This window comes from Loxodonta africana, chromosome 1 (assembly GCF_030014295.1).
Source record: "Loxodonta africana isolate mLoxAfr1 chromosome 1, mLoxAfr1.hap2, whole genome shotgun sequence".
Lineage (NCBI taxonomy): Eukaryota > Metazoa > Chordata > Mammalia > Proboscidea > Elephantidae > Loxodonta > Loxodonta africana.
Window position 1 is genome coordinate 16,204,979 of NC_087342.1, and position 27,790 is coordinate 16,232,768.

General features: G+C 40.4%; 1 protein-coding gene across 1 annotated transcript in view; it reads right to left on the reverse strand.

Moving 5' to 3' along the window:
- Positions 1–2,770: 2,770 nt before the first annotated feature.
- The window catches only part of SLC12A8 (solute carrier family 12 member 8), a 170,306-nt gene continuing 145,286 nt past the window's right edge, over positions 2,771–27,790 (reverse strand). The window contains exons 9-13 of the mRNA XM_064286104.1: positions 25,894–26,539; positions 16,916–17,013; positions 16,239–16,356; positions 12,594–12,654; positions 2,771–3,074 (exon numbers count right to left, since the gene is read on the reverse strand). Of these exons, the coding sequence (XP_064142174.1) occupies positions 2,912–3,074; positions 12,594–12,654; positions 16,239–16,356; positions 16,916–17,013; positions 25,894–26,539 (1,086 nt within the window). The 3' untranslated portion in view covers positions 2,771–2,911. The remainder of the gene's footprint in view (positions 3,075–12,593; positions 12,655–16,238; positions 16,357–16,915; positions 17,014–25,893; positions 26,540–27,790) is intronic.

The following is a 27,790-nucleotide window of genomic DNA, read 5'->3' on the forward strand; positions in this document are numbered from 1 at the left end:
TGGTTGGTGCATAGGGTGAGGGCTCTGTGAACTTCCAGTGACAGTTTGTGGGGGTCCTCAGCCTGTCCTTCTACTTGCTGTAAATCAGGAGTGGAAGCCCCCCTACCCCTCCACCCATGCTTTCTAGTGCAGTGAAGAGAGCAGGAACAGGAGCCCACGGATCGGAGAGGAGATCTGAAGCTACAGTTTTCCTGAGTCTGGCTCATGCCAATTCATTTCGTACAAGGATCTTCTGATTAGTAAACCCTATAAATTTAGAGTTGGGATTTTTGTTATCTTCCAGCCTTCCCCCTCATTTTGTAGCACACAGCACGCTGTCCAAGTCTCTTCAGCCTCTCACCCTTGCCCACCTCTCCAGTTCTCTTGCCTTGCATTGCCCATGCCTTATGCTCCTGAAACCTGGAGCATTGCCCAGTCCCACACACACTGTCTCTCATCTCCTTGCCTTTGATCGTCCTATTCTCTGTGCTTGGGATGTCCTGCCCCTCTGTTCTTCCTGGCTGTTTGGCCCCTCTTCCTCCAGGGGACCCTCCCTGACCACTGTCAGAGTGGGTTAGGAGCTCCTCTGCCAGCTGTAGATCCCATGTCTACCTCTGACTCTGCTCTCACTGCTCCTGGGCCCCTTCTTCAGCTCTCATTTTTCACCTCTGTTCATGGAGAGGAACGAACTGCCACCCAACCTCCTTTCCTTCACAGCAAAGGTGGAGGGAACAGTTTTGCCCACCCCCCATCCTGTATTTGCTCCTCCTCGCGGATATGATCGGACACACCTTGGCGTTGACCAGGCCACACTTCACTGGTGGGCAGGGCCCTGTGGTGAAAGGTCCTGTGTGCTCACCACATGACCTCTGCCCACCTGTTAGTGTGTGATGAGGCTGGCTGGTCATTCTCTCTTGGTTCCAATTCCTTATCCAAATGTCTTTAGGGCAAGTGGATTCTCATATTCAAGAGGAAGAAAGATAACAGGAGTCTTATTCCAACATTCTGATCTAAGCTGCATCCTCCATGCTGATTCTTAACAGGTGTGCACTCTTGTCTAGGTATTAATGTATAAGCTGGCACATTGTTTCCCATCCTTATATACACTCCCTCAGTGAGAAACCTGAAAGAAAGGAAGGGTGATGGAATCCTGAATCTCTGACTTCCACATTATTTTGTGATGTACAGGACGTACCCTATTGTAGATCAGAGGACTTGTTAGCACAACTTCTGGAAACATCTGAGAAAATAACCCCTGTTCTGGTTTCTAGCCCTAAGTTCAAGAATGTTCTAATATCAGGCCGTACTCTGAAAGTCTGAGCATGATGGCTGAGGAGCTCATTTATGCCTGAATGGCCTGTGGTCATATTTTTATATTATAGAGCTCTGAGATTGGTGAGGTGTACCTGGCTCAAGTGATGTGGTCTTAGGCACCTATTTACCAAGTTATGTGTGGGGCTGCTCTAGCCATGGACTGGTGGATGAATGGATGGATGGGTGGTTGGATCATTAGATAGAAGGATGGATGGATGGGAAGATGGGTGGTGTCTCTAGAGAAAAAGAACCTGGATATAAGTATATATACATACATATAGAGAGAGATTGATTTTAAGGAATTGGCTCAGGTCATTGTCCAAAATCCATAGGTCAGGTGACAGTCTATGAGTGAGATATAGGCATCTGCATTTCTAACAAGCATCCCAGATGATTCTTGAGCACACTGACTTTTGAGACCTTCTACCACAGAAGAAAGAGGTTGGAGATGGCCCAACAGTACTTCCCTCTGTGGCTCAGTGGTGAAACCACTGATACTAGGCCATATGCTGAAATTATCTAGAGGAAGCCATCCCGGGACCCACACCTGGTGCTTGTGATGAATGCTACACTGAGCTCCCAGAGAAACCAAGATGAGTCTGACCCTTCAGGGTATTTATGCCCAAGACACCTGCAAAGGTGTTCAGGGAGTTGGGGATGACAAATACTTTAAAGAACATTAGTCACCGCTGGGCAATTCTGGTGATTTAACTTTTCAATTAAAAAGACCTTCACTAACAAGAATAGCTAACAAACGCATATACAATTTGATCTAGCAATTCCGCTTTCAAGAATTTATCCTAGACGTACACTTATACTTGTACATGTGTAGGAGATTATTCACCGCTGAACTGAGTGTAATAGCAAAAGTTGGTAACAATCCAAATGTCTATCATTGGAGAACTGGTAAAATAAATCATAGCACACTCCTACAATGAAAAATAATGAGAAAACTATATATGTATTGATACGGAAATGTCTCCAGGATAGATTGTTTAGGGAAAAAGGCAGGCTGCAGAATGTGTATTTATACGCTACCATTTCTACATAAAAAAGGAGTGATAAGAATCCACATTCCTACTCTATGTTTGTATATGCATTAAGAAATGCTGAAAGTATACTTCCAAAAGCTAAAAAAAAAAAAAAAAATGCTGACCTCTGGGGCAGGGGTAGGAACTGAGCAGCTGGGAAACAAGGATAAGAGGAAGACTTTTCACTAAGTATGTGTATATATGTTTATACTTTTGGGTTTTGAACCCAACCATGTGAATATATTATTTATTAAATAAATAAATAAATAATAAGATTAAATTAAAAATAACCATTTATTGTGGCCTTCAGAACAATCTGGTTCTGATTCTTTTATACCTGATGGTCTCGGTGTCCCCTTGAAGCTCTTCAGATTGTGGGCCATGTTTCAGAAGCCTTGACTATTTCCAATGGCTACCCTGAAGTAGACATGGTATACAGACCAACATCTAGGTTTCCATTGTCCAAAGCAGCAGTTGGAGGACAGGTCTTTAAGCTTCTTAGTGAGGAGAACCAATCTACAAAGTTTCTGGGATTTGGGTCCCCACTGCACCAGATGGCTCCAAGAGAGAAGGGCTCAGGGCTGCCTCTAGTACTGAGGCATTAGCTGTTCCCGACTCACGAGGGAGGAGTGGTGGTAGCGATCCCGAGTGGCGAAGTCTGCATTCTCCTGGGTTAGCTGAGTCATCTCCATGTCAACCCTTGCCAGGGCTGGCGCCAAAACTATCTGGTCCTGGGGGGATCTCAAGGCCCTTCAGTGAGAGAAACACAGAGGATGGTCAGAAAGAAAGAACAAGCACTGGGTGTGAAGACAAGTCTACCCTGGATGCAGAAATGATCAGTAGAAATGTTAGGCGTGATGATTCTTTATTTAACATGTAGCTAAATGGTTAAAATACAATAGCTGAAAGTTACATGCACGTTCTATGAACTCAGAGTAAGAGAAATACTTTTCCCATGAAGTCATCTTTAAACTAAACAACTGCTTATCTAAATTAGTAAAGTATGTTCACCATGGGCATTGCCTTCTTTTAAGGAATAATCTATATGAGATCAAATTGTCAACAAGAACTCTGAAGCATAGATAAGAAGTTTAGGGGGGTAGTGAGTTGAAGTTAATGGTGACGAAACAATGTGGGTAGAAATAGCAAGAATGGTGACGCAACGTGAAGAATGCAACCAATGTTATTGAATTGCACATGTAGAAACTGACAAATGGGTGTACATTCTGCTTGTGTATATTTTCAACAGAATTAAAATAAAAAACAAATTATTTCAAAAAGAGAAATACTGAGTGCCAACTAAAATAAGGAAAGAGGGGTGATAATTTACCTTTTTTCATAGAAAAGTATAAAATTGTATGGACCTGATAGGAGATAACCCAGAAAAAGAATTTTTGCTTTCCAAATAGTGTTATGTTTGGGCTCTGTAGCTTTTCTTTGCTTTTTGTCAAATGAGATAAAGAAATGGAGAGCCCGGAAAATTAAGAACAGTAGAAAGAGAAACCTCCTCTTTGAGTCATTGGACAGAAAGTGGAATGAGGAATGATTTCCAGAGTTAAGGTTCACACAGCAAGCAGCCGTGAGGTCAACCGCAAAGGCTTTCAACACCAGCTTAGCGTAAAGACAAAGAACAAGTCCAGATACAGATTCCATTGTAACTGAGTTCTCTTCATACAGTTAGAGTTGGGATAAAATGATAAAGATAAATGTTAGACACACCTGGGGAAAGTGCTAGAGGCTGAGTGGACCAAGGAAAGACGAGGCTGGCAGTCAGATATCTGTAGAAGACAGAGGCTGTCACAGCTCTGTTGCTAATCACCTCAGTCAGTTGTCTGTAGTCCTCGTGCCTCTATTTCTTCACCTTCCCTGACCCCTTCCAGTTCCTACAGTCTATGTTAGGTCCTTAGATCATAACTGAGGCATGGATTTCCTCTTCAAAATTTACTCTAAAAGAATCCTTTACTTTACTAGTCAAAAACCAAAACCAAACCCATTGCCACGAAATCAGTTCCAATAGGAAAGAGTAGAAATGCCCCACAGGGTTCCCAAGGAGCAGCTGGTGGATGTGAACTGCTGACCTTTTTGGTTGGCTGCCATAGGTCTTAACCCCTGAGCCACCAGGGCTCCTACTTTACTAGTAGTAAGGTTCAATTGTTTAAATAAAGAATATATTATGGTGTCACTATGAGTTGGAATTGGCTTGATGGCTGTGGGTTTGGGTTTTTTTTTTTTTTATATAGCTTATCTAAATTATACAGGTTTTGGTTTTTCCGTGAATTGAATTAGCTTCTTTAAAGGTTGACTCTTCCAAAGTAAGGTTAAAAAAACCTGTTGCCATCGAGTCGATTCTGACTCATAGCGGCCCTATAGGTCAGAGTAGAACTGCCCTATAGAGTTTCCAAGGAGTGCCTGGTGGACTTGAACTGCCAATCCTTTGGTTAGTAGTCATAGCATTTAACCACCATGCCACCAGGCTTTCCAAAGTAAGGTTAGGAAGTGGAAAAAAAAAAAAAAAAAGACCATACGAGCCAACATATAAGTGTTTTTGGCAATGCTTTTTTTTTTTTTTTTTTGGCTAATGCATTAAAAAAAAAAAAAGTACATCCTTCTGAGTTCAGGGAAATAACATATTTCTCTTTCTAGCTTATAATGGCCTATGAACCCTCATTGGAGCAGTTGCTAGGGCTTCAGGAAAGAAAGCCTTCTAAAGGTGACCCTTAACTTCACATAGTTACCGGGAACTGTAGGTGGAACAGAGGAAGTAACTCAGCCAAATTCCTCTACCCAAACACATTCTACAATATTATCTTCTTTGGTTTTGAATGGCATGTCGGGTTATAATTTTGTGGAAAAAAAAAGTCAAAACTACAAAATAGAAAACACAGCTATCAATTTCTACTTTGAAACGAATCATCATTTCTTGGTCCTTTCACTCTACTGAAAAACCACCACAAGATATGGGGAAGTCAGCAAGTTTGAGAATGACTTAGCTGAGGCCTCTACCACTCATTTCACAAGCCTGCAGAGCCTGATACTTTTGCTCTGAGTGGACTGAATTCTATTTCAATAAAACTAACTGTCCTTTTCTAAGAATAATCTCTTCCTAAGATATTCCTCTTTCTACATAGCATTTCAGAGACCTCAGAGATGAAATCTCAGAACTTCAGAGTACAGGCAGCCCTCGGGTTATGAACGTGTGACTTACGTACAATGTGTAGTTATGAACCAACCCCTGTAAACCCTATTATATTAAAAATCTGAGGTACACACAATGGTTTGTAATAACAAATGGATTGCTACTTTGCAATATGCATCAGAACATTACTATTACTGTATTATTATATTAAAGATGTTTTAGTGTACCTGGATGTGTTTCTTTAACATTTTTTATGCATAGAAAGGTACAACATATACTATATACTAAGACAAACATTTGACTGATGTTACATACGAACTGTACCTAACTGTTCTGACTTTCATACAAATTCGACTTAAAGATAGACTTAGGAACAGAATTTGTTCATAATCCAGGGACTGTCTGTACAGAGTGGGAGACGGCAACCTCCCCCAGCCATTTAGGCTTTAAAACTGGAAATGACTAAAAATATTTCTGTAAATCAGATAAGGTCCAATACTCTCACCCACACATCACCCACAGCTCTAAAATCTGTAGGCAACTTCTTCACAGAATCTATTTCCACTTAACTCTATTTCCTCTCAGGACTAGGCAGTAGGATAAAAGAGATTAACGCAGGTGGATTGTGACCTGAGTTACCCAACCTTTTGCCTAAGACTGGAAAAGAGGAGAGAAGCCACTGCATCCTTCGTACGCCTTCACTTAGGACATTTAACCCAGCAGAAGCAGATGATAGGGAGTTCTCCTCACACACACAACCCTCCCTCCCTGGTCCCTGATCCCCTCCCTGTGGGTTGCCACAGTCCTTGCTCCTTTTTCTTCATTATTCCAGGCTATTTTTTTTTTTTTTTTGTAGCACTAAGGTGGCAAATACATTTCATTTCTTATGCCAAGTTGAATAGATTGACAGTGCTTGTGAGTAGTTGTGTTATAAAGGATTTTGGACTTTCGGTTTCTGATCTGACACGTCAACAGCTTGGAAGTTGTCACTCCCCTTTCCCACAGCAAGAAAAAACTGAACAAACTGAAAATCAACAACTCTTCTTAGATCCCTCAGAGAATGAAAGTCATGGGACAAACAGCTGTACCCAAAACTAGAGAAGTGAATACACAGAATCAGAGCTCATTAAGAGCAGAAGCTGCAGATAAGAGCCTAGTAGGAACACATAGAGGGTACCTGACTAATTGCTGGAAACTGAGTGTAGACTAGCTTGAGAGACAAAAATCCTGGGGGACCATCCTGAAGAGAATCTCCGCTTTCTCACACTGGGTTCTGTGAAGATCAAAGAAAAGTCCTCTATGCTTCTAGCATGGCAGGGAGAAGAGGAACCATATTGAAATATGCCCAAAGCATTCTGTGCTCCTTAACAAGGGCCTTTGCTCAAAGGAAACTATTTAACCAGAGCCTAACCCACCTATGGTGGAAACCCTGGTGGTGTAGTGGTTAAGTGCTAGGGCTGCTAACCAAAAGGTCGGAAGTTTGAATCCACCACCACTCCTTGGAAACGCTATGGGGCAGTTCTACTTTGTACTATAGGGTCACTAGGAGTCAGAATCGACTCAACAGCAATAGGTTTGGTTTTTGGAACCCACCTATGGGAAGGGAAATACCCAACTCCAGGCCCCTCTAGCCTTCGACATGGGAGAAGGGAAACAGCCAAGTGCAGTTCCCTATACTCTTCCTATATCACCTAAGGAGTGGAGAAAAACAAAACAAAAAGCTGAGAAGCACTTATGAAGGTCACATGCCCAGGACACAGGAAAACTAAAATACTGAGACCTAATCATAGGATAATAGAATGTTCCCCCTCCCTCCCTACTTTACCACCACATCAACAGGGCTCATATATGACAATAGGGAATAACAGCTAAAAAGAACTACCAGGCTGAGACTATTTAATAAGGAGTCTCTAAGAAAACCCAAAGATAACAGGGGAGGAGAAAAAACAAGGACATCAGAAGAAATTTTAGCTTTGGCAAACAATAAACACAGACTAACTTTTAGCCAGAAAAACATAAAACCTCACACTAAAGTCTATTTACCTCAGTCCCTTTTACCTGGTACATCATGTCTGACTTTCAAAAAATAATTAAAAAGCTTACTAAAAGGAAAAAAACCATAGTCTAAATAGCCAGAACAAGCATCAGAAACAGACTCAGACATGGGAGACATTTTGGAATTATGAGACTGGGAATTTAAACTAACGATTAATATGTTAAAGACTCTAATGGAAAAAGTGGACAACATGCAAGAACAGATGGAATAGCAGAGAGATGGAAGCTCTAAGAATAAAAAGAAAATGATAGAAATTAGAAACACAGCAGCTTTATGTACTCATTAGCAGACTTGATATGACTGAGGAAAGAATCAATGTGCTTGAAGATATGTCAACAGAAACTTCCCAAACTGAAAAGCAAAGAGAAAAAATAATGAGAGAAAAAAAAAAAAAAACCTCAGAACAGAATATCTAAGAACTATGGGACAATTACAAAGGGTTTAACATACATGTAATGGGAATATTAAGAGGAGAAGAAAGAACAGAAACTACAGACCCAGGAAGCTCAGAGAACACCAAAGAGAATAAATTCCAAAAAGTCCATATCTATGCATATCATATTCAAACTGCAGAAAATCAAAGACAAATAGAAAATCTTGAAAGAAGCCAGAGTTAAAAAAAAAAAAAACCTCCTTACATATAGAGGAACAAGGATAATAATTACATTGGACTTCTCTTCAGAAGCCACACAAGAAGAGAGTAGAATGATGTAGTGTTGGAAAAGAACAAAAAACAGAATTTCCCAACCTAGAATTCCATATCCAACAAAATTAACCGTCAAAAGTGAAGGAGAAATAATGACTTTCTCAAACAAAAACTGAGGGAATTTGTCACCAGTAGACCAGACCTGCCTTAAAAGAAATTTTAAAGTTTCTTCAAAAAGAAAGAAAACAACACAAGTCAGAAACTCGGATCTATGTATAGAAAAAAAAAGTGTTAGAGGAGGAATAAATTAAGATAAGATAAAATCATTTTTCTTATTAATTGATCTAACAGACAACAGTGTGTTCAAAATAATAGTAGCAACAATACCTTGGGTGAGCATAGCTTACAGATAAATGAAACAAATGATGGCAATGGTATAAGGGACAGGAAGGAGACATTGAGAATACTGTTACAAGGTAACTGTACTACCTGTGAAATGGTATGGTGTTATTTGAAAGTGGACTTAATTAGCTGTAAATGTACAGTCAGCCCTTCACATCTGCAGGTTCCACATCTTCAGATTCAACCAAGTGCAGATCAAAAATATTCAGGGGAAAAAAAAGAAGCTTCCAAGAGGCAAAACTTGAATTTGCCACATGCTGAGCACTACGTTGAAACCACAGGAATGAAAGGATGTACAGGCATACCCTACTGTAGCCTCCTACCACTTCTCAGATCCTCAGTCTCTCTCCAGCACTCATTTGAGCACTATTCGCCTTGTGTCCTGTCATTATTTCCTAAACAATGCAGTATGATAACTATTTACTCAGCATTTATATTAGGTATTATATGTAACCTATTTTTTATGTGTAATCCCATCCATTGACTCCATATATAATCTAGAGATGATTTAAAGTATATGGGAAGATGTGCATAGGTTCCTTGCAAATATTGTGCCATTTTACATAAGGAACTTGAGCACCCACGGATTTTGGTATCCACAGGGTTCTAGAACGCATCCCCCACAGATACAGAGGGCCAACTATATATTGAAAACCTAGGGCAACCACTAAATATTTTTTAAAAAGAAGTGTAATTGATATGCTAAGAGAGAAAAATGGAATCATATAAAATGCTCAATAAGAACCAGAGAAAGCAGAAAAAAGTGGAAGACAAAAAAAGAAACAAAGAACAAGGGCAATGAATAGAAAACAGTTACAAATATGGTCAACATTACCATATTTTTATGCAAAGAATGCAGATCTTCTACATTTGTTTGCCAACCTCACCTTCCCCCTGTAAGGTATTTTCGTAAGAGCACCATGCTAATTTTTTTTTTTACAGAAACGTGAAAAAAAAAAAAAAAATGGGCATAGCAGCACTTATGAAAATACCTCACAGGGGGAGGGTGAGGTTGGCAGACAAACACAGAAGGTGTGAGTTATTTGTGTAAAATATGGCAATCCAACTATTTTGATAATCACTTTAAATGTGAATGGTGTATATACATCAGTTAAAAACCAGACTTTTAGAATGAATAAAAAAAACAAGACCCGGTAATATGTTGTCTACAATAAATCCACTTTAAAATAAAAGACACAGATAGATTAAAAGTAAAGGGTTGGAGAAAGATATACCACGCTAACACTAATCAAAAGAAAGTTGGAGTAGCTATATTAATTTCAAACAAAGCTGACTCAGAGCAAGGAAAATTATCAAGGATAAAGAGGGGTATTACATAATGATGCTATTGTTGTTTGGTGCCATTGAGTTGGTTCCAACTCATTGCAGCCCTAAGTACAACAGAACGAAACACTGCCTGGTCCTGTGCCATGCTCACAATCTTTGCTATGTTTGAGTGCATTGTTGCAGCCCCTGTGTCAATCCATCTCATTGAGGGTCTTCCTCTTTTTTGCTGACTTTCTAGTTTACCAAGCATGATGCTCTTCTCCAGGGACTGGTCCTTCCTAATAACATGTCAAAAGTATCTAAGATGAAATCTTGCCATCCTTGCTTCTAAGGAGCATTCTGGCTGTCTGTCTTCCAAAACAGATTAGTTCATGCTTCTGGCAGTCCATGGTATATTTAATATTCTTCACCAACACCATAATTCAAAGGCATCAATTCTTCTACAGTCTTCCTTAATCATTGTCCAGCTTTTGCATGTATATGAGGAGACTGAAAAGACCATGGCTTGGGTCAAGTGCACCTTAGTCTTCAAAGTGACACCTTTGCTTTTTAACACTTTAAAGAGATCTTAAAGATCATGATAAAGGGGACAATTCTCCAGGAAGACATAAATATCCTTAATGCCTATACACCTAATAACAGAGTGTCAAAATATGTGAGGAAAAACTTGTACGGAAAAATAGACAAATCCGCTTCTATAGCTGGAGTGCTCAATACCCTTCTATCAGTAACTGACACATACCAAAACCAAACCCGTTGCCATCAAGTTGTTTCCAACTCATAGCAACCCTATAGGACAGAGTAGAGCTGCCCCATAGAGTTTTCAAGAAGCGCCTGGTGGATTCGAACTGCTGACCTTTTTGTTAGCAGCCGTAGCACTTAACCACTACACCACCAGGGTCTCCATGCAGCAGGCAGAAAATCAGTAAGGATGCAGTTGAACTGAACAGCACCATCGATCAACTGGGTCTAACTGACATTTATAGACTACTTCATCCAAGAATAGGAAAATACGCATTCTTCTCCAGCTCCCGTGGAACATTCACCAAGATAGACCACACTCTGGGCCAAAAAACAGACCTTCATAAATTTTCCAAAAGGATTCTGAACTTATATCTGGAATCAACAGGAAAGGGCCCCACGATTCATCAGCAATGTGTGGGCATGGAAGGCGAAAATACTAGCAAGTACAACCCAGACATCCAAAGTTGTGAAAATGAACAAACGGTTGGGTTCTGCCTGGATTTTTACAGCCTGTAGCTTTGGCTCCTCACTGTTACTGAAAAGGAAGAGAAGGGTAGGACTAGTTTCCAGAATCTTGAGGCCTTAAAAGGCAAGGAAGCACTGGCACTGGGAAGGGTGGAGGAGAAGAAGAGATTAGGGCCCTCATGAATCTTACCTTCTCACGAGGCCTGCTCTGATTTCCCAGTAAGCTTGAGCCCTCCCTTTCTCTGTTTATCTGAACCTGGAGTTCCCCCAGAAATACTCCAGGATCTCTACTTGGCTTCTGGCTTGGCCTCTGCACTTTCACTAACAGTCACGTTAACTACCTCTGACTTGAGATGAAAGAATGTGAATCCTGGTGTTATATTTCCTGTAGGCTTTGATCTTGTGCATGATGTATTTTGGTGCTAACATGTCTTAGTGTGGGTTTAAAAATTTCACCTAATAAATTGTATACAACTTTAGAAAAGCAAATCAGAGGTAACCTTATAAAACATATTTTTCAAATTACATACACTCACTCCACCAGAGATTTATATATATGTATGTATATATACACACACATATATACTTGATGGAAAACTGATGAATTGGCTAATGTGCGACATATGGTGAGGAAGTGGATTAAGAGTTATTTTTGTTGTTGTTAGCTGCCATTGAGTTGGCCCCTGACTCATGGTGACCTTATGCATAATACTGTTGCTGTTAGGTGCTGTCGAGTTGGTTCCAACTCATAGCGACCCTACGCACAATAGAATGAAACACTGCCTGGTTTTGCGCCATCCTCACAATGGTTGTTATGCTTGAGCCCATCGTTTTAGCTACTGTGGCAATCCACTTCATTGAGGGTTTTCCTCTTTTTCACTGACCCTGTACTTTATAAACCATGATGTCCTTTTCCAGGGACTGGTCCCTCCTTTCTGCACAATAGGATAAAACAATTTCAGATTTGGCACTATCCCCATGATAGATTAGGGGTTGACCCGTTGTGATCCGTAAGATTTTCGTTAGGCGATTTTTGGAAGTAGATCACCAGGCCTTTCTTTCTCATCTGTCTTAGCCTGGAAGCTCTGCTGAAACCTGTTCAGTAGTGTAGCAACACACAAGCCTCTACTGACAGAGGGATAGTGGCTGCATATGAGGTGCATTGTTCCGGAGCCAGGAATTGAACCCAAGTTTCCCACATGGAAGGTGAGAATTCTACCACTGAACCACCAATGCCTCACAGACTGGATTATCACCAGCAACTGGACTCTAAATAAAGCCTTTCTCTGTGATGATTGAGAACAAGAAGGAAGGGGACATGAGCCAGAGGAAGCTTCTGATGAGCTGGAGCTGGAGTTCTGGGTGTGGTGGAGGGCAGCAAGGAGCAAAGTCTGAGCCTCCTCAAGGTTCTCGCTTGTCAGGTTTCCACACCACAATTCAGGCCCAAGCCTAGCAAGGAATGAGACACCCTTAGCACCTCCCAGAACCCTGGAACACCCATCCACCTGGTACTGGTCCCAAATTGGCACAGACCTGCAGGAGGGCATCAGAAGAGACTTCAACCATCTGAAAAAGCTGAAGTTGGAGGCGGATCCTGCAGGGGAGAAATATACATAAACGGTTATGAAGGCTCTCCATATGCTTCTAGAATCCCAGTTACAAAGAGGATAAATGTACACCTCCTGCCACACGCACGCACAGAATTAACACAAATATTTTTCCTTTTTCAGGCTAACCAAATAACATTCGTTGCAATACACCCTGACAGCAGCCTTCTAAGGCTGTTTTACCCATGCAGAGTTTCCGAAAGTTTATTTCTGAACTCCTGAATCCCAAGGAAGAAACTGGATAAAGTGCTACAGAGAAAAAAACAAAACATAAGACCAGAAGATTTGTTGTTAACTTCAGTCTTAAGAATTAAAAAAAAAAAAAAATGTCGATAACAATTTTTCTTAGATTCATACTGACAGATGTTCAATGCATGTTATGAAATCCTGTACTAGGCTGTAAGTCATTTGAGGACAGGGAATGTGTTTCTTTCATCCTTGTAACCCAGTATCCCATAGGATCTGGGCATTAGTTAAGTTTTCAAGGGATCAAATAGCTCAACATGTAGAAAGGTTAGAGCTGAAATTTGAAGTGAGATTGTGGTCGATACTGATAGTGCTGATATCAGACACAATGATTGGAATTGGGTTTATGGATCCTTCTTGCTTTTTGTCACCCCTCCTTTGGTGTAAGTTTTTTTAAAAAATCTCACATAATAAATCCCATATAACTTTAGAATACCAAGTCAAATGTAATTTTATAAAATGCTTTTCCAAATTATATGCACTCACTCCACCAGAAATTTATCTACATGGCAGATAAAAATTGATGGAATGAACCATGTCCAATATATGGACAGGAAGTTGGCATGATTTTAAGAGGCCTGTTAGAACTGGCAAATGTCAACAGTATGCAGCTGACAACATGTTTCCTCAGAATCATTTTGGGTCCTTAGGGAATGATCTAGTTAAAAGAAGGGTACATTTTAGATTGTATCAGTATTTGTAACTGTAAAGAGAAGATTCCTATTATATTTTGAGCTTTTCAGAAAAAAATAAACATTTTATTAACAGAACCCGCTTATTCGTGATCTTTCAGATTCTAAATTATCTAAATTTTAGATGGAGATTATCCTGAAATTTGATTTCATATTTTCCTATGAATAGATTTCTGGGATATGTTTAAATTTCCTAGAATAAAAATTTTTTAAAGAAATTCAGAATAGATACTGAAATAAATAATAACTATGTTAATTAAAATATATTCTATCTACTGAATGTGCTATATCAGGACTTCTTAGTATTACCATTTTTTCAAGCATTATTTTTAATAAACATGTGACTTTAGGTGTTTGAAGTGTATCTCTTTCAAAAATATATATTTGATTCTTCTAATTTGTCTGGATTATTATGGTTCATCTGATTTAGTTAGGACTTGAAATGAATTGCTTTATTTTAAATTGGGGCATCACAGAATTTTGTTGAAAAGGACCTCTGTGTATTTTTAACAGCTCTATTGAGGTATAGTTGACACACAGTAAACTGTATATACTTAAAATGTACAACTTAATAAGTATTGACAGATGTATATACCTGTGAAACCACCACCGCGATCAAAATAATGAACGTTATCTGTCATCACCAAAAGCTCCCTCGTGACCCTTCACAACATTCCTGCTCTCAACTCCCATCCAAAGGCAACCGCTGATTTGCTGTCACTAAGACTGGTTTCCATTTTCAATAATTACAAATGTGTGAAATCACACATTATGTACTGTTTTCATCTGGTTTCTTTCACTCAGCGTAAGTGTTTTCAGATTCATCCATTACATTGTGTGTACCAATAGTTCATTCTTTTCTATTGCTGACTCAAAACCAAAAGCCAAACCCATCGCTGTTGAGTGGATTCTGACGCTCTATAGGGTTTCCAAGGAGCGGCTGGTGGATTCGAACCGCCTACCTTTTGGTTAGCAGCCAAGCTCTTAACCACTGCACCAGCAGGGCTCCATTAATATTCCATTATATGGATATACCACCTGTTGGTGGGCATTTGGGTTGTTTCCAGTGTTTGGCCATTACAAATTAAGCCACTATGAATATTCATGTAATGTTTTTGTGTGAGCATATGCTGTTAGTTCTCTTGGGCAAATACCTAGAAGTGGCTGGGTCATATGGTAGGTATATGATTAACTTTTTAATAAACCAGCAAACTGTTTACAAAGTGGTTTCTTGTCTATCATCCGCATAATTTCTGGGTGTTTAATTGATTGGTTTTTCTCCTCGTCATGGGTTTTCTCCTTTTTGATTGCCTAGTAATTTTGGCTGGACACCAGATAACATGAATTTTACCTTGTTTAGTGCTGGATATGTTTGTATCCTTGTAAGTATTTTTGAGTTTTGTTCTGGGACATGGTTAAGTTACTTGGAAACAGTTTAATCCCTTCAAATATTGCTTTTAAACTTTGTTTGGTAGGACAGTTAATGTTTATTTCTGTGTCTGTCTCCCCCTAGACCACAGTGATGAGGTCAGGGACCACAAGCTATTCTTCATTATTCCTAGTTCTTAGCACAGGCCCTGATATACCATAGGTTTGAGTTTGCATTCACTGAGAAAATTAATGAATCCATGTTGTCCAGCTTCCTTACTCGGAGCCCTGGTGGCACAGTGGTTAAAAGCTTGGTTGCTAACCATAAAAGTCGGCAGTTTGAATCCAGTAGCCACTCCTTAGAAACTCTATGGGGCAGTTCTACTCTGTCTTACAGGGTCTCTACGAGTCAGGCTCCTGATCTGTGCTGCCCAGGCCACTCCTGGTTTACCTTTATCCTATCCGTCTCCCTCAGGAACAGTGCTTATCTATTCACGTTCTGTCTAGCTTTGGTATTCCTCTCCACACCTGACTTTTTGATATTACATACATCTTTCCACCAGCCTTACTCCTATGGCTTTCTGGGTCCCTGATATCCATCTTAGGCTACTGCCAATAGACTCCTTGGTATTGTGATCTAAGTAGCTGAGCTAACTACCCTAGGCCGCTAATTACTAATTATTTCATGTCATTCACAACCTACATTTCCCTCTTCAGTGCCTTTCCTATCCTGCTCATTCTTTCCCCTGGAATGCATTCTCCCACCATGTTTCCATATATCCAAAGCCAACATTCTTCGTATGTCAATGTGTATTTATTTCTTTTTTTAGTATCAGTCTTTACCCAACCTTGAAGGTAAGTGCCAGAAGGGCAGAGATTTTGTTTTGTTCACTGTTATAAACCCAGCACCTAGAGTAGTACTTGGCATGGAGTAGGCACTCAATAAATATTCATTGGGTGAATGAACAAGTGAAGTCCTCCCCCCAAACCTCCCCTGATTTCTTTAGATGAAAGCAATTTCTTGCACCTCTGAAATTCCAAAACTGTTTACCTATCCCTTTTTTCATAGCATATGTCTCTTACTATCTTATATCATAGTCATTTATGTTCATGTCAGATTTGTCCTCCTAGACTATAAGCAACAAGAAAATGAGATTCACATTTGAGTCAGTGTTGGCATTTAATAGGCACTCAAAACATGTTTTTTCAATGAATGTTAAAACAGAAGAATATAGATCATGGCCAAATGGTCCCGCTGCGCTTACCAAGGTGAAGCCCTGGACTGGTCCTGCCAATGTAGAGATACAAAATGGCAGCAACGCTCATGTTAATCAAGGTATAGACCCACTGGATCACAAACATGATGAGAAGGGACCCAATAGCCTGTGGAAACAGAATAGGAAGGACAAGTCCCCAAATGGTTTTCCACCTGGTCAGGAAGGCCACAAGGTTAGGGTCTTAAGAAACCATAGTCCCTATTGTCAAGCTTCAGCGGCTGTAGAAGTCTGAATCATTGATGTTTATTCATAATTCAAAAAAAAAAAAAAAAAAACTCACTGAAGCAGATATTCAGGAAGACGTCTCTCCAAATGCAATGCTTTAATCAAAACCATCAATAAATAGATATTCTATCCTAGCTCCTTGTCTCACTCACCCCTACAAGGAACAAGTTAGCATGGAAGTTTGCTAGTTTTGTACATGTAGGAATTTAATGACTCAGAGGTCATCAGATAATAAAACTACTTAAAAATTAAATCATTGATTAAAATAAGTGGCTCATTAAATGTAATCTTGCCATATACAGTCTCATCTATATTCTAATAGGATAGGTAGTTAAATCACCTTGCTCCTAATTAAGCACTCCCTCATTGCACCTTAACCCAGATCACACACGGCTGAATTACATCGCAGGGACAATTGAGGTCAAGATAAAGTTACTCACCCCCAACAGGGAGACCCAGGGATTACAAATGTGGGCATAGAAAGAAGTTGACTTCATACGGACAACTTGTTCCTGGAGACCGGACTTCAGGAAGAAATCTAAAGGAGAATTGAGCCAAATCCTTGGTTATCAATGTGTTGCCAAACCCTCTTCTACTTTTATGATCAAATACCTCTGAGATGTTCTTCCCGACTTTTGTAACTCAGCTAAAATACAACTCCTAGTACTTGCTCTTGGGGTGGGCAGGGGTGGGGGGGAAGGAATATTTATGGCCTCTCTACAGCCAAGGGCCTGAGAAAGAAACGGAAGGGAGGGGCAGAGTGGAGATGAGAGCTCTTCTAAGACCTACTGCAAGCCTGTTCAGATCAGTTGGCTGGGAAAACCCAGGAGTCCAGATAACTCCTTCTCCATCTGTAGGAAGGGAGAGGGGGAGAATTGGACATCTAGCAATATTGACTCCCAGGTGTGACCATTGGGACTGCTGGGTCAGGTTAGCTTTTGTCTGCTGTGGGGTGGGCTTTACCACCTTCTGCCTCTGAAGGTCAGACCAGGTCAGCCCAGGTCTCAGGTACAGGTAGGAAGCTGATGAAAGAGAGAGAGGGAGGGGACATAGCTCCTTCTGATTCCTTCCCCTAGAAGTTGAGGTGGCTAAGGGGAAAAATTTCTGGCAAATAAATCAATGTAAGATCCTGGCTTATCCTTCAGAATCTCAGGCATATCAGAGCTTCTCAGAGCCGTGCCATGCTCTAGTCAGCTCCCTTTCCAAGTTTATAACTGACTGCACTCGATTTAACCATGAAAATGCATAGGAATTGTTTAACAGTTTGGTCTAATCACCACGACACATGATAACAGTGATTCGTAAAAAATGATATGTTGGATTAACTTTGCTGTATGTTTATTCTGACTTTAATACTAAACCAAGAGGTGTTCCCAACCTTCATATCTTGAAGAAATACGGTTGTCAGCTTCCTAGCCTTTTCTCTACTCTTCCATATCAACTTTTTGCTTCAGCTAAAATACCTTAATGTGTCATCACCTCTGCCCAGAATACCCTTCCCCCTTTGCTACGTGCCCAAGTCCTGTCTCTGGCACCAGTCTTCTTCCGTACTTCCAGGTTTTCTGAATTGTTATCCCTGGAGTCTAGCTAGAGCCCTGGTGGCGTAGTGGTTAAGTGCTACGGCTGCTAACCAAGAGGTTGGCAGTTCAAATCCGCCAGGTGCTCCTTGGAAACTCTGTGGGGCAGTTCTACTCTGTCCTATAGGGTCACTACAAGTTGGAATCAGCTTGATGGCAGTGGGCTGGGAGCCTAGCTGGAGCCCTGGTGGCGCAGTGGTTAAGAGCTTGGCTGCTAACCAAAAGGTCGGCAGTTTGGATCCACCAGCTGCTCCTTGGAAACCCTATTGGGGGCAGTTCTACTCTGCCCTATAGGGTCACTACGAGTCAGAATAGACTTAAAAGCAATGGATTTGGCTTTTTTGGTTTAGAGTCCAGCTGGAATCCTTTTCTCATGGATCCCTTAGCCCTTTGCTTGTCTAACTCTTATTCATCCCTCAGGTCGCAGCTCAAATATCACTTCCTCAGAGAAATCAGCAACCACAACAAAATCTAAATGTATTCCCTCCTACCATTAATCTTTCTTTATGGCCCAGTTCCTTTCCTTCCTTTCATGGCACTTTCCATTATTTGTAATTGTATATTTATTTATGTGTTTCCATTGCCCCTGGGTATATGCTTCATGAAGGCAGGGCCTGCATTTGTCTTGCGCCTAGAGTTTGGCATGTGTAGGACTCAGTAAGTATTCCTAGTCCAAGTCTCCCTGATCACTACGGCTTTACAACCTGGGCCCTGGGAAGCACATGCCATTACACTATTTCACATATCCCCCTGTGGCTCCAGGGAAGGAAGGTCTAGTGATCTGCTTCTGTAAAGAGTACAACCAAGAAAACTCTATGGAACAGTTCAACTCTGTAGCACATGAGGTCTCAGTGAGTCGAGGGACAACTCAAAGACAACTAACAACAACAATTTATCACTAGCACAAACAATGCTGCTAGGATATATAAAGAAAATTTTCTGCACATTGCTTGGTTTGGAGTTGTATCTTTGATACGTAATTCCTCAAATAGATTTACTAAATCAAAGCAATTAAATAGTTATATATGTCTTATTGTACCTTAAAAAAAAATCATCCTCCGGAAGAAATAAATCAGAAAGGAAGGCTTTGGCTATGGCAGTGTAAAGAAGTCAGTGAATCCTCTCCACACACACATACATTCAAAAGTACTGGACAAAATTGTCAAAAACAACCATTTTGGGGCTCTGGAAATTTACCAACGGAAGGAAACAAATTGAGAAGTGTTTATTCTTGAAAAACTGCTACCGCTGAGAGAAAGAACAGTAAAAATCTATGGCCTTCTTGCCTGGGCTGCTCCCACCACTGCCTCAGCTCAGTCAGCAAAAACAATGGGGCTGGTCAGAAACTAGCAAATTTGCTGCCAGAGGGAATAAACTCATCTTGGGAATAAAAAAAACTAGTTGTTTTTTTTTTTTTGGGGGGGGGGTGGGGGAAAGAACCTGTGGCTTTATAAGCTAAAGATGGTGAACATGGTAGAAAATAAATGGAGAAAATCCACAGCTTTGCTAACCTGAGGTTGTGACCCCAGCAAGGGTGAGCAGTGGACCAGTCAGAAATTTAATAGGGTGAACCTGGAAATGAGAGCGCCATAGAAGGACTGGATAACTGTCCCATATTTCCCCGGTTGACCAAGAAACTATAACCATGCCTGGGGAGACCCAGCAGAACCTGGTGGGAAAAAAAAAAAAAAAAAAAACCTAGAGGAAACTGAAGAACTTTCTATAACTTTGATGTGCTCCCCAACCCACACACAGATCCATTAGCAGAGGGTGGAAACTTATAGGCTATGCTGACACAGGAGAGACTCCTAGGAAGCCAGGCTAAAAAATACAAATAAGAATAAAAAACTGAGCAGAGACATCAGCAGCCACCAACCACAGTGAAGACAAATTCTGCAGTTTAAATAAAGGCAAGTTAGTAAAACAAACAAACAAGACAAAAATTCAGGGGGAAAAAAAAGCATGTAAAGAAACAGAACACTGCAATCCATGCTCAGGGAAAAAAAGCAATGGGAAGAAACTATCTCTGAGTAGACCCAGATGTTGGATGTAGCAGACAAAGACTTTAAAGCAGCTATATGTGTCCAAGCAGCTACAGTTACTAACCAAAAGGCTGGCAGTTTGAATCCACCAGCCACTCCTTGGAAACCCTATGGGGCAGTTCTACTCCGTCTTACAGGGTCACTATGAGTCGGAATCAACTCGGGGCAAGGGGCAACTGGTATGTTTGTCCAAAGAATTAAGGGAAAATCTGATGTCAACCGTTTAAGGAAAATGTGATGACAATGACTTTAAAAATACAGAACACCAATGGAGAAATCGAAACTATTTAAAAAATGAAAATTATAGAGTTAAAAAGTTCAAGAATAGAAATGAAAAATCTACTAGATGGACTCAACAACATATTTGAGATGGCAGAAGAAAGAATCTGAAGATAAATCAATAGAAATTACTCAGTCTGAAGACCAGAGAGGAAAGATGGATAAAAAAGGAACAGACCTGTGGGGAAATGCTGAGCATACCAACAAACGTGTAATGGGAGTCCCACAGAAACGGGCAAAAAAGAACAGTGCAGAAAAAATATTTGAAGAAATAATATTCCAAAACTTCCCAAGTTTGATGAAAAACTTTAATCGACAAATCCAGAAGGAAGGAATCAACTGATATTTCCTCCAGTAATGTGTACAAATATCTGATTCCCATAGACCTACTATTTTTTATTTAAATTTTGGATAGTTTGATAGGCAGTAATATCTTAAATGGATTTTACTTTATGTTCATTTAATCAATACCATGGCCTAGTTCATAATAGGTACAGCATGCAGCATACGCTGTGTGTAGTTAAGTGCACAGGTTCTAAAGCCAGACAGACCTGGGTTCAAATTGTGGCTGTCTCAAATCCTGAGCAAGTGTTCAATTTCTCTAAGTCTCAGTTCTATCATCTGTAAAGGGATAATAACAATGCTCAACCTGAGCTCAGATGAGATAATCCATATAAAGTGCTATCCCAGTACCAGGCACTTAGGACATGTCCAATAAATGCTTGATATTTTTAGCTACTAACAATGTTTAACACTTAACAATAAAACTTAGTTTGTTGAATGGACAATGGATGAGTCTGGCATCGATTTTTCATGTGTAAACTTCTTATTCATCTCTGACCTTTTTTTAGTAGAATCTGGATTTTGACCTTGCTGTTTTTAAAACCAATAAACTGTGGAAGGTATGCTTTTATCAGCTATCTTTGTCAGAATAATTGTTTCCTTCTGTGACACTCTGTTGTGCAAATGTTTTTTTATTTCTATTTAATCAGATCCTTTTTGTCTTTGATGATGTCTTCAAGAGTCAGAATTATCTCTCTTGCACAGCTGTGATAAATAAGGGATTCATGGCTGTATAAGGTATAAAACATAGCCCCAAGATAATTTTTATACCAATTTTTATTTCCCCCGAACAATATTTTTTCAATAGTGATTTGATCTTTATTATTTTATGGCATCTGATTTAGTACAGAATAGGTCCTTATGGTAGTTTAACTCTTTCTGCTTTGCTGATCAAAATTCCAATTTTTTAGCCAGTATTTGTTCAATTGTCCATCAATTAAACTAGCCTATGTGCCACTTATGGTGCGGGATACTGTGGATACAAAGGCAAAAAGATATGATCTGTGACCAAAAGAAGTTCACAGTGTAACGGTAAAGGAATGAAACTAATACTTATTTTCCTTAAGACAGACGGACAGATAGGACTGAAGCTAAGCCTGTAAACAAATATTTGTAAAACAATGTGATAACTGCTTTTACTAGTGTGAATCAACTGTTATGGTTGCATAATGAATGAAATCAGAGAATCTCAAAAGGAGTGTAAGTGAGTCTTAAAGGTCAGGTGGAATTTAAAGGATAAACTGGAGTTTTCCAGATGGAGAAGTGGGGAGTAAGGCAATTCAAGAGGCATATGCAAAGGCAAGAAGGAATGAAAGAACATGACAGGTTCTTTAGGGCACTAGTTTGGGTTTAATGGGAAAATAGAGTGCATATGGGTCGATGTGAGGAAAATGTCTGGGAAGGTAGGTTAGGATGAGATTATGAAGGGCCATGCATATCACACCAAGGATTTTGGACTTTAGGCTGAAGGAACTAGATTCCACCAAAGGTTTTTAAGTAAGAGAGACGTGATCAGTGTTTTATTTTAGAAAGATCATTCAGTGGGCAGTGTGAAGGAGAAACAGACTCTCCCACAATCTGTTTCTGGTTTGCAGACTTAGCAAGAGTTCAGGTGCGAGGTGATGAAAGTCTGCACCCAGGTCAAGGTAGCAAGGATGGAAAGGAGGCGGTGGGGAAAGAGAGATTAGTCAACAATGGCTATGACATTTCTAAGATTGGGCAACTGGCTGGTGACCACTTCATTGATTAAACATGGCAGACTGACCACATGACTCTCCTAAAAATCCACTGAGAAGATAGAAAAGGAATTAAAAGGCATAAAGCAACAAACACTAAGAGAATTTTCCATCTTGTAAGATGGAAAAGTGACAGAGGAGTAGTAAGATACCAGGCAGAGCACAGGAGGATGAACTCTGAGGGCCCACAGAGGTACTGACAAGAAGCAGCCAATTTACCTGGTGAATCCCAGCAACGGTCAGGACCAGGAAGTACCAGATTCCATGGAAGTGTTAAGGTATAGGCGGATGGTTGTAAATCAGTATATGGGGCAGCTGAACAAAAAGACCCTTTCTTTCACCTATACATCTAGGAAACAACCCCTTCTCTTTCCCAATCCCTTGCCCAGGGGCTTTCCTTTAAAGAAATCAAACCAGAGCATGCCCAGATATGAGACCCCAGGCACAGAACAGGGTAGGGGGATTGAACAGCAACAGGGAAATTAAATAAAAGTGTGTATCCTAAGTAGCAAGACCCCCTCAGATTCCCTTCCCTCACTCTACTCCCAGGATTTAAGCAGCCATCTATATGTTCTTTCAGGGAAAGATTTTCTGGAAGAACTGAAGAGCCCAAGAAAAACCTGTAGATATTGACATCTGGAGGTCCACCAGTGAAAAAACTAACTTCTTCCCAATCATTCTACAGTGAGGTACCCAGATCAACAAGTCCTATCTGTGTACACAGGACTTTTAAACAGCGTTGTGGCATTTCACTTTAAAGTATGAAAAGAAATCAAAAGGCCAACAGACATTTTACGAAACTCTAGACATTGCAGCCTGCCCCACCAACCCAGAAAGCCTAGACATTGGACACTGGAGCCAGGAATGTATTTGTCCTCCAGCTACCATCATGTTTCCATTCCAAAGCCCCATTTCTTCAGGTTTCCAATTCCAAGCTCCAATTTCACCTAATTAGCAGAATCCTTGTTCTGTGCCTGAACTCTGGCTGCGAGGTAGGCTGGAAAACTGAGTATCTAGTGTTTTTACTTTTGAGTGTGAAAGGCTAGTTTGCCTCCCACCAAGACCCATAATGTTGGAACTTCTTCAAACATAGGGAGGTCATTCACCACTGGACAGGCAAAAAAGAATGACAAAATTCCTCTATAATATTGCATCCAAGAAATCTCTTTTTTCCTGGATTCAGCACGGAAGCATGATAAACAGAGGAATTCCAAGACAACAGCTTTGCAGCAGGCCTAGAGAGCAAGCAGTCTAGATTGGAGTAGGGAGATGGGAGCTGTAAGACAGAAGGAAAAAGATGTAATAGATTTTTCATCATATTTTGATCATATTTATCACCATAATTTGGGAATTTGAAAAATAACAATTGACTTATCTGCCAAAATATTTAGAGTAAAATGGTAACAGAAAACTAAGCAAATAAGAATAAAACCAAGGCAATTGTTAAGTCCAGGAAACAGAAAAAGTTGTACAAAAAAGAAAATGGAATTATAATATAATATGTGGCTCAGGACTAAGCAATATTTACTTAGCCATGATAACATGAAAATGATAATATGAATCCTGGCTATTAAGTCAATCAAAAACTGTGATATAACTACATTGGGGAGGTTGGATGTGGGGAAGCAGAGATAATGGTATAAACGAGGTAAATCCTCATTTGCCATAACAGGAAGTCGAAAGGTGGTGACTGAAATTGACATATTGAAGAGGAGCAATACCAATGTATTATTTAGTGATATGAAGGTTAATAACAAAAACAGCAATATTCTGGTTGAAAGTAGGTTCTTCTGTGTATGGGACTAAGGGGTGGAAAAGGGTAACAGACGAAGAGTACAGAAGAGTGGAAACTACTATTTTTGATTATATGACTTTTGATACCATTTGGGGAGCACTGTTAGTGCAGTGGTTAAGAGCTCAGCTGTTAGCCAAAAGGTCAGCAGTTCAAATCCACCAACCGCTCTTTGGAAAACCTGTGGGGCAATTCCACTCTGTCCTATAGGGTTGCTATGAGTTGGAATCGACTTGACAGCAACGAGTTTAATGCCATTTGGCTTATTAAACTATACATTTATTGTTGTGATAAAAATAACTTAAAAAATGTAATAATGCTTCTACCATTAAAAAGAAAACCCCGCCGATTTAGAGATAAAGAAGGAACAGCAGGTATGCTTTATGCATTTGTTTTCAGACATCTCCTTCTCTGTCCCTCCGACTTCTCCTCTTTGCCCACACTTGCCTCTGCAGATCTCAACAGGGAGGGTCATAGAGAGGAAAGCACCTGGAATGCTTCAGGTGCAGGCAGATCCGGGTGTGACACCCAGCTGTGCCAAGTGACAGCTCTGAGACTTCTCTGTGACCTCGCTAGGCCTCAGGGTCTTCATTTGTAAAGTGGAAAATATCTATTGTATTACATATACAATATTAATCAGGTAATATTAATTTATATAATTAATCATTTGCACACAATAAATAATATATGTAAACCATCTCACACATGGTGAGGTTCTCCAAAATTGTGACTTCTCCCTCTCTCTCAGGTTCTCTTATGCCTAGTAAGCATCTCTTTGAGAGTCTCTCCTGTAAATTTGAGAAAGCAAAGAAAAGCTGTGTTTCTTAGCCACCTTCTCTCTATCCCTTCTTGCCTGATTCTTGCCTGATCTTCCATAGACAAAACATACTAAGTCCTTGCTAGGCAGTTTATCACAACACATTTACACTTCTCTTGAAAGAAGAAATCTAGTTTCACTCCTCTTGGCATTACACATCAGCTGATTTTTTGAGTGAAATGAAATTAATATTCAATTACTAACAATGGCTCCCATTTCTAACAAACAGGAACCCATTACCATCTAGTCGATTTTGACTCTTAACGACCCTATAAGAGAGAGTAGAACTGCTCCATAGGGTTTCCAAGGCTATAATCTTTACAGAAGCAGATTGCCACATCTTTTTCTCACAGAGCAGCTGGTGGAAGCTTGAACCTCCAGCCTTTCAGTTAGCAGCTGAGCGCTTAACCACTGTGCCACCAGGGCATACCCAAAATGAAAAAACTAGACCCATTGCTGTCGAGTCGATTCTAACTCATAGTGACCCTAAAGAACAGAGTAGAACTGCCCCATATGGTTTCCGAGGAGTGGCTGGTGGATTCAAACTGCTGACCTTTTGGTTAGCAGCCAAGCTCTTAACCACTGCGCTGCCAGGGCTCCAGGAGTAGATATAAATTTCTGCCTAAAATGAACTATCTATAACAGAGTAGAATTATAAATAATTCAACTCATACCTGAATATAACTTTTTAAAATAAAATTAACAAGGATTTTAAACCCAGTTATAAAGTGAACTGCTAAGGACTTGGAAAAAAGGTCATGAAAACTGGGTAGGTTAGACAAACAGCAGTCACCCCAAAACAGGAGGCCCTAGTGTGATCCCAAAGCACACACCTTCTCCACTTGGCATAGGTTGGTTACATAGCTCAGAGATCAGATGTTCTCTACAAGTTCCCGTAGGCTGAGTCCATTCGCTCCCAGAACTCTGATTATTCCAGTAGGACTCCTGCCCTTCTGAGGAGGCAGCAGACAACTTTTCAGATTCCTCAGCAGGGAAATGAGTAGGGGACTTAAGGTCCAAGAGGAAGCTATCTTGCAGGGTTTGCTTGATGGCCTTCTTGCATTTCCTCTTCTGACTTTCTGGGATCCCATCACTCTTTCCTCGTCTGGGCTGGCTACACTCAAGCTTCCTGGTTAGCTGGAGGAGCTGATCCATGTCCTTGGTAAATTCTAGCAGTGTGCCTTCAGAGAGGCTTTGGGCAGTGCCCTCAGAACCATAGCTGGTAGTCTTCTCCAAGAGCAGGTGCTCAGAGCATTGGATAGCTTCCATGTCTTCCCTGTGCACTGGCTCAGGCATCTGGGGGAGGCTGCAGGGACCCATGGACAGGGAGAAGTAAGAGTAGTCCACTGCTATGTACGTCAGCATGAAGTTGATGGTGACGATGGGGGCCAGGACATTCACCTGACCCACAAGGACAAAGGCCATGGTCACCAAGCTGGTCAGGCAGATGGCAGCAACAGGTGTTTTATTTGGTCCTTTCTGCAGAAACAAAAATAACATGTCTGACAATGACGTTTCAGAAGCAAATCACATTATATGATAGAAATGCAAATCATAATGGCTCAGTCACTTCTCCCATGTGTGACTTCAGGCATGTTAGTAACTGCTCATTTACAAACTTGGATTAATAATATCCAACTCATAGGGCTACTGTCAGCATCAGAGCTAATCCAGAATCAGAACTAGCCCATGTAAAATGCTTAATCCGGTACCAACACACAGTAGGCACCTAACATAGCATAGGTATTAGTTGTATTGTCAGCTATTAATATGGGGCATTACTATTGAATTTTGACTTCAATTTTGCTCGAACCCACTGTTGCTGCCGCTGTGTCAATCTATCTCACTGAGGGTCTTCCTCTTTTTCACTGACCCTCTACTTTACTAAGCATGATGTACTTCTCCAGGGACTGGGCTCTCCTGATAACATGCCCATAGTATGGGAGATGAAGCCTTACTATCCCTGTCTCTCTAAGGGGCATTCTGGCTGTACTTCTTCCAAGATAGATTTGTTCGTTCTTCTGGTAGTCCATGGTAAAATCAATAAATTCTTCACCAACACCACAATTCAAAGGCATCAATTCTTCCTCCATCTTCCTTATTTATTGTCCAGCTTTCGCATGTATATGAAAAAAATGAAAATACCGGCTTGGGCCAGCTGAACCTTAGTCCTTAAAGTGACATCTTTGCTTTTTAACACTTTAAAGAGGTCTTCTGCAGTAGATTTGCCCAATGCAATGCATCAATTTCCTGACTGCTGCTTCCACGAGCGTTGATTGTGGATCCAAGTAAAATGGGATCCTTGACAACTTCTATATATTCTCCGTTCATCATGGTGTTGCTTATTGGTCCAGCTGTGAGAATTTTTGTTTCCTTTATGTTAAGGTGTAATTCATACAGAAGGCTGTAGTCTTTGATCTTCATCAGTAAGTGCTTCAAATCCTCTTCACTTTCAGCAAACAAGATTGTGTCATCTGCATATCATAGGTCTTCCTCCGATCCTGATCCCCCATTCTTCTTCATACAGTCCAGTTTCTCTGATTATTTTGCTCAGCATACAGATTAAGTATGGTGAAAAAATAAAACCCTGATGCACATCTTTCCTGATTTTAAACCATGCAGGATCCTCTTGTTCTGTTCAAATGACTGCGTCCTGGTCTAAGTACAGGCTTCTCATGTGTACAATTAAGTATTCTGGAATTTCTATTCCTCTTAATGTTATTCATAACT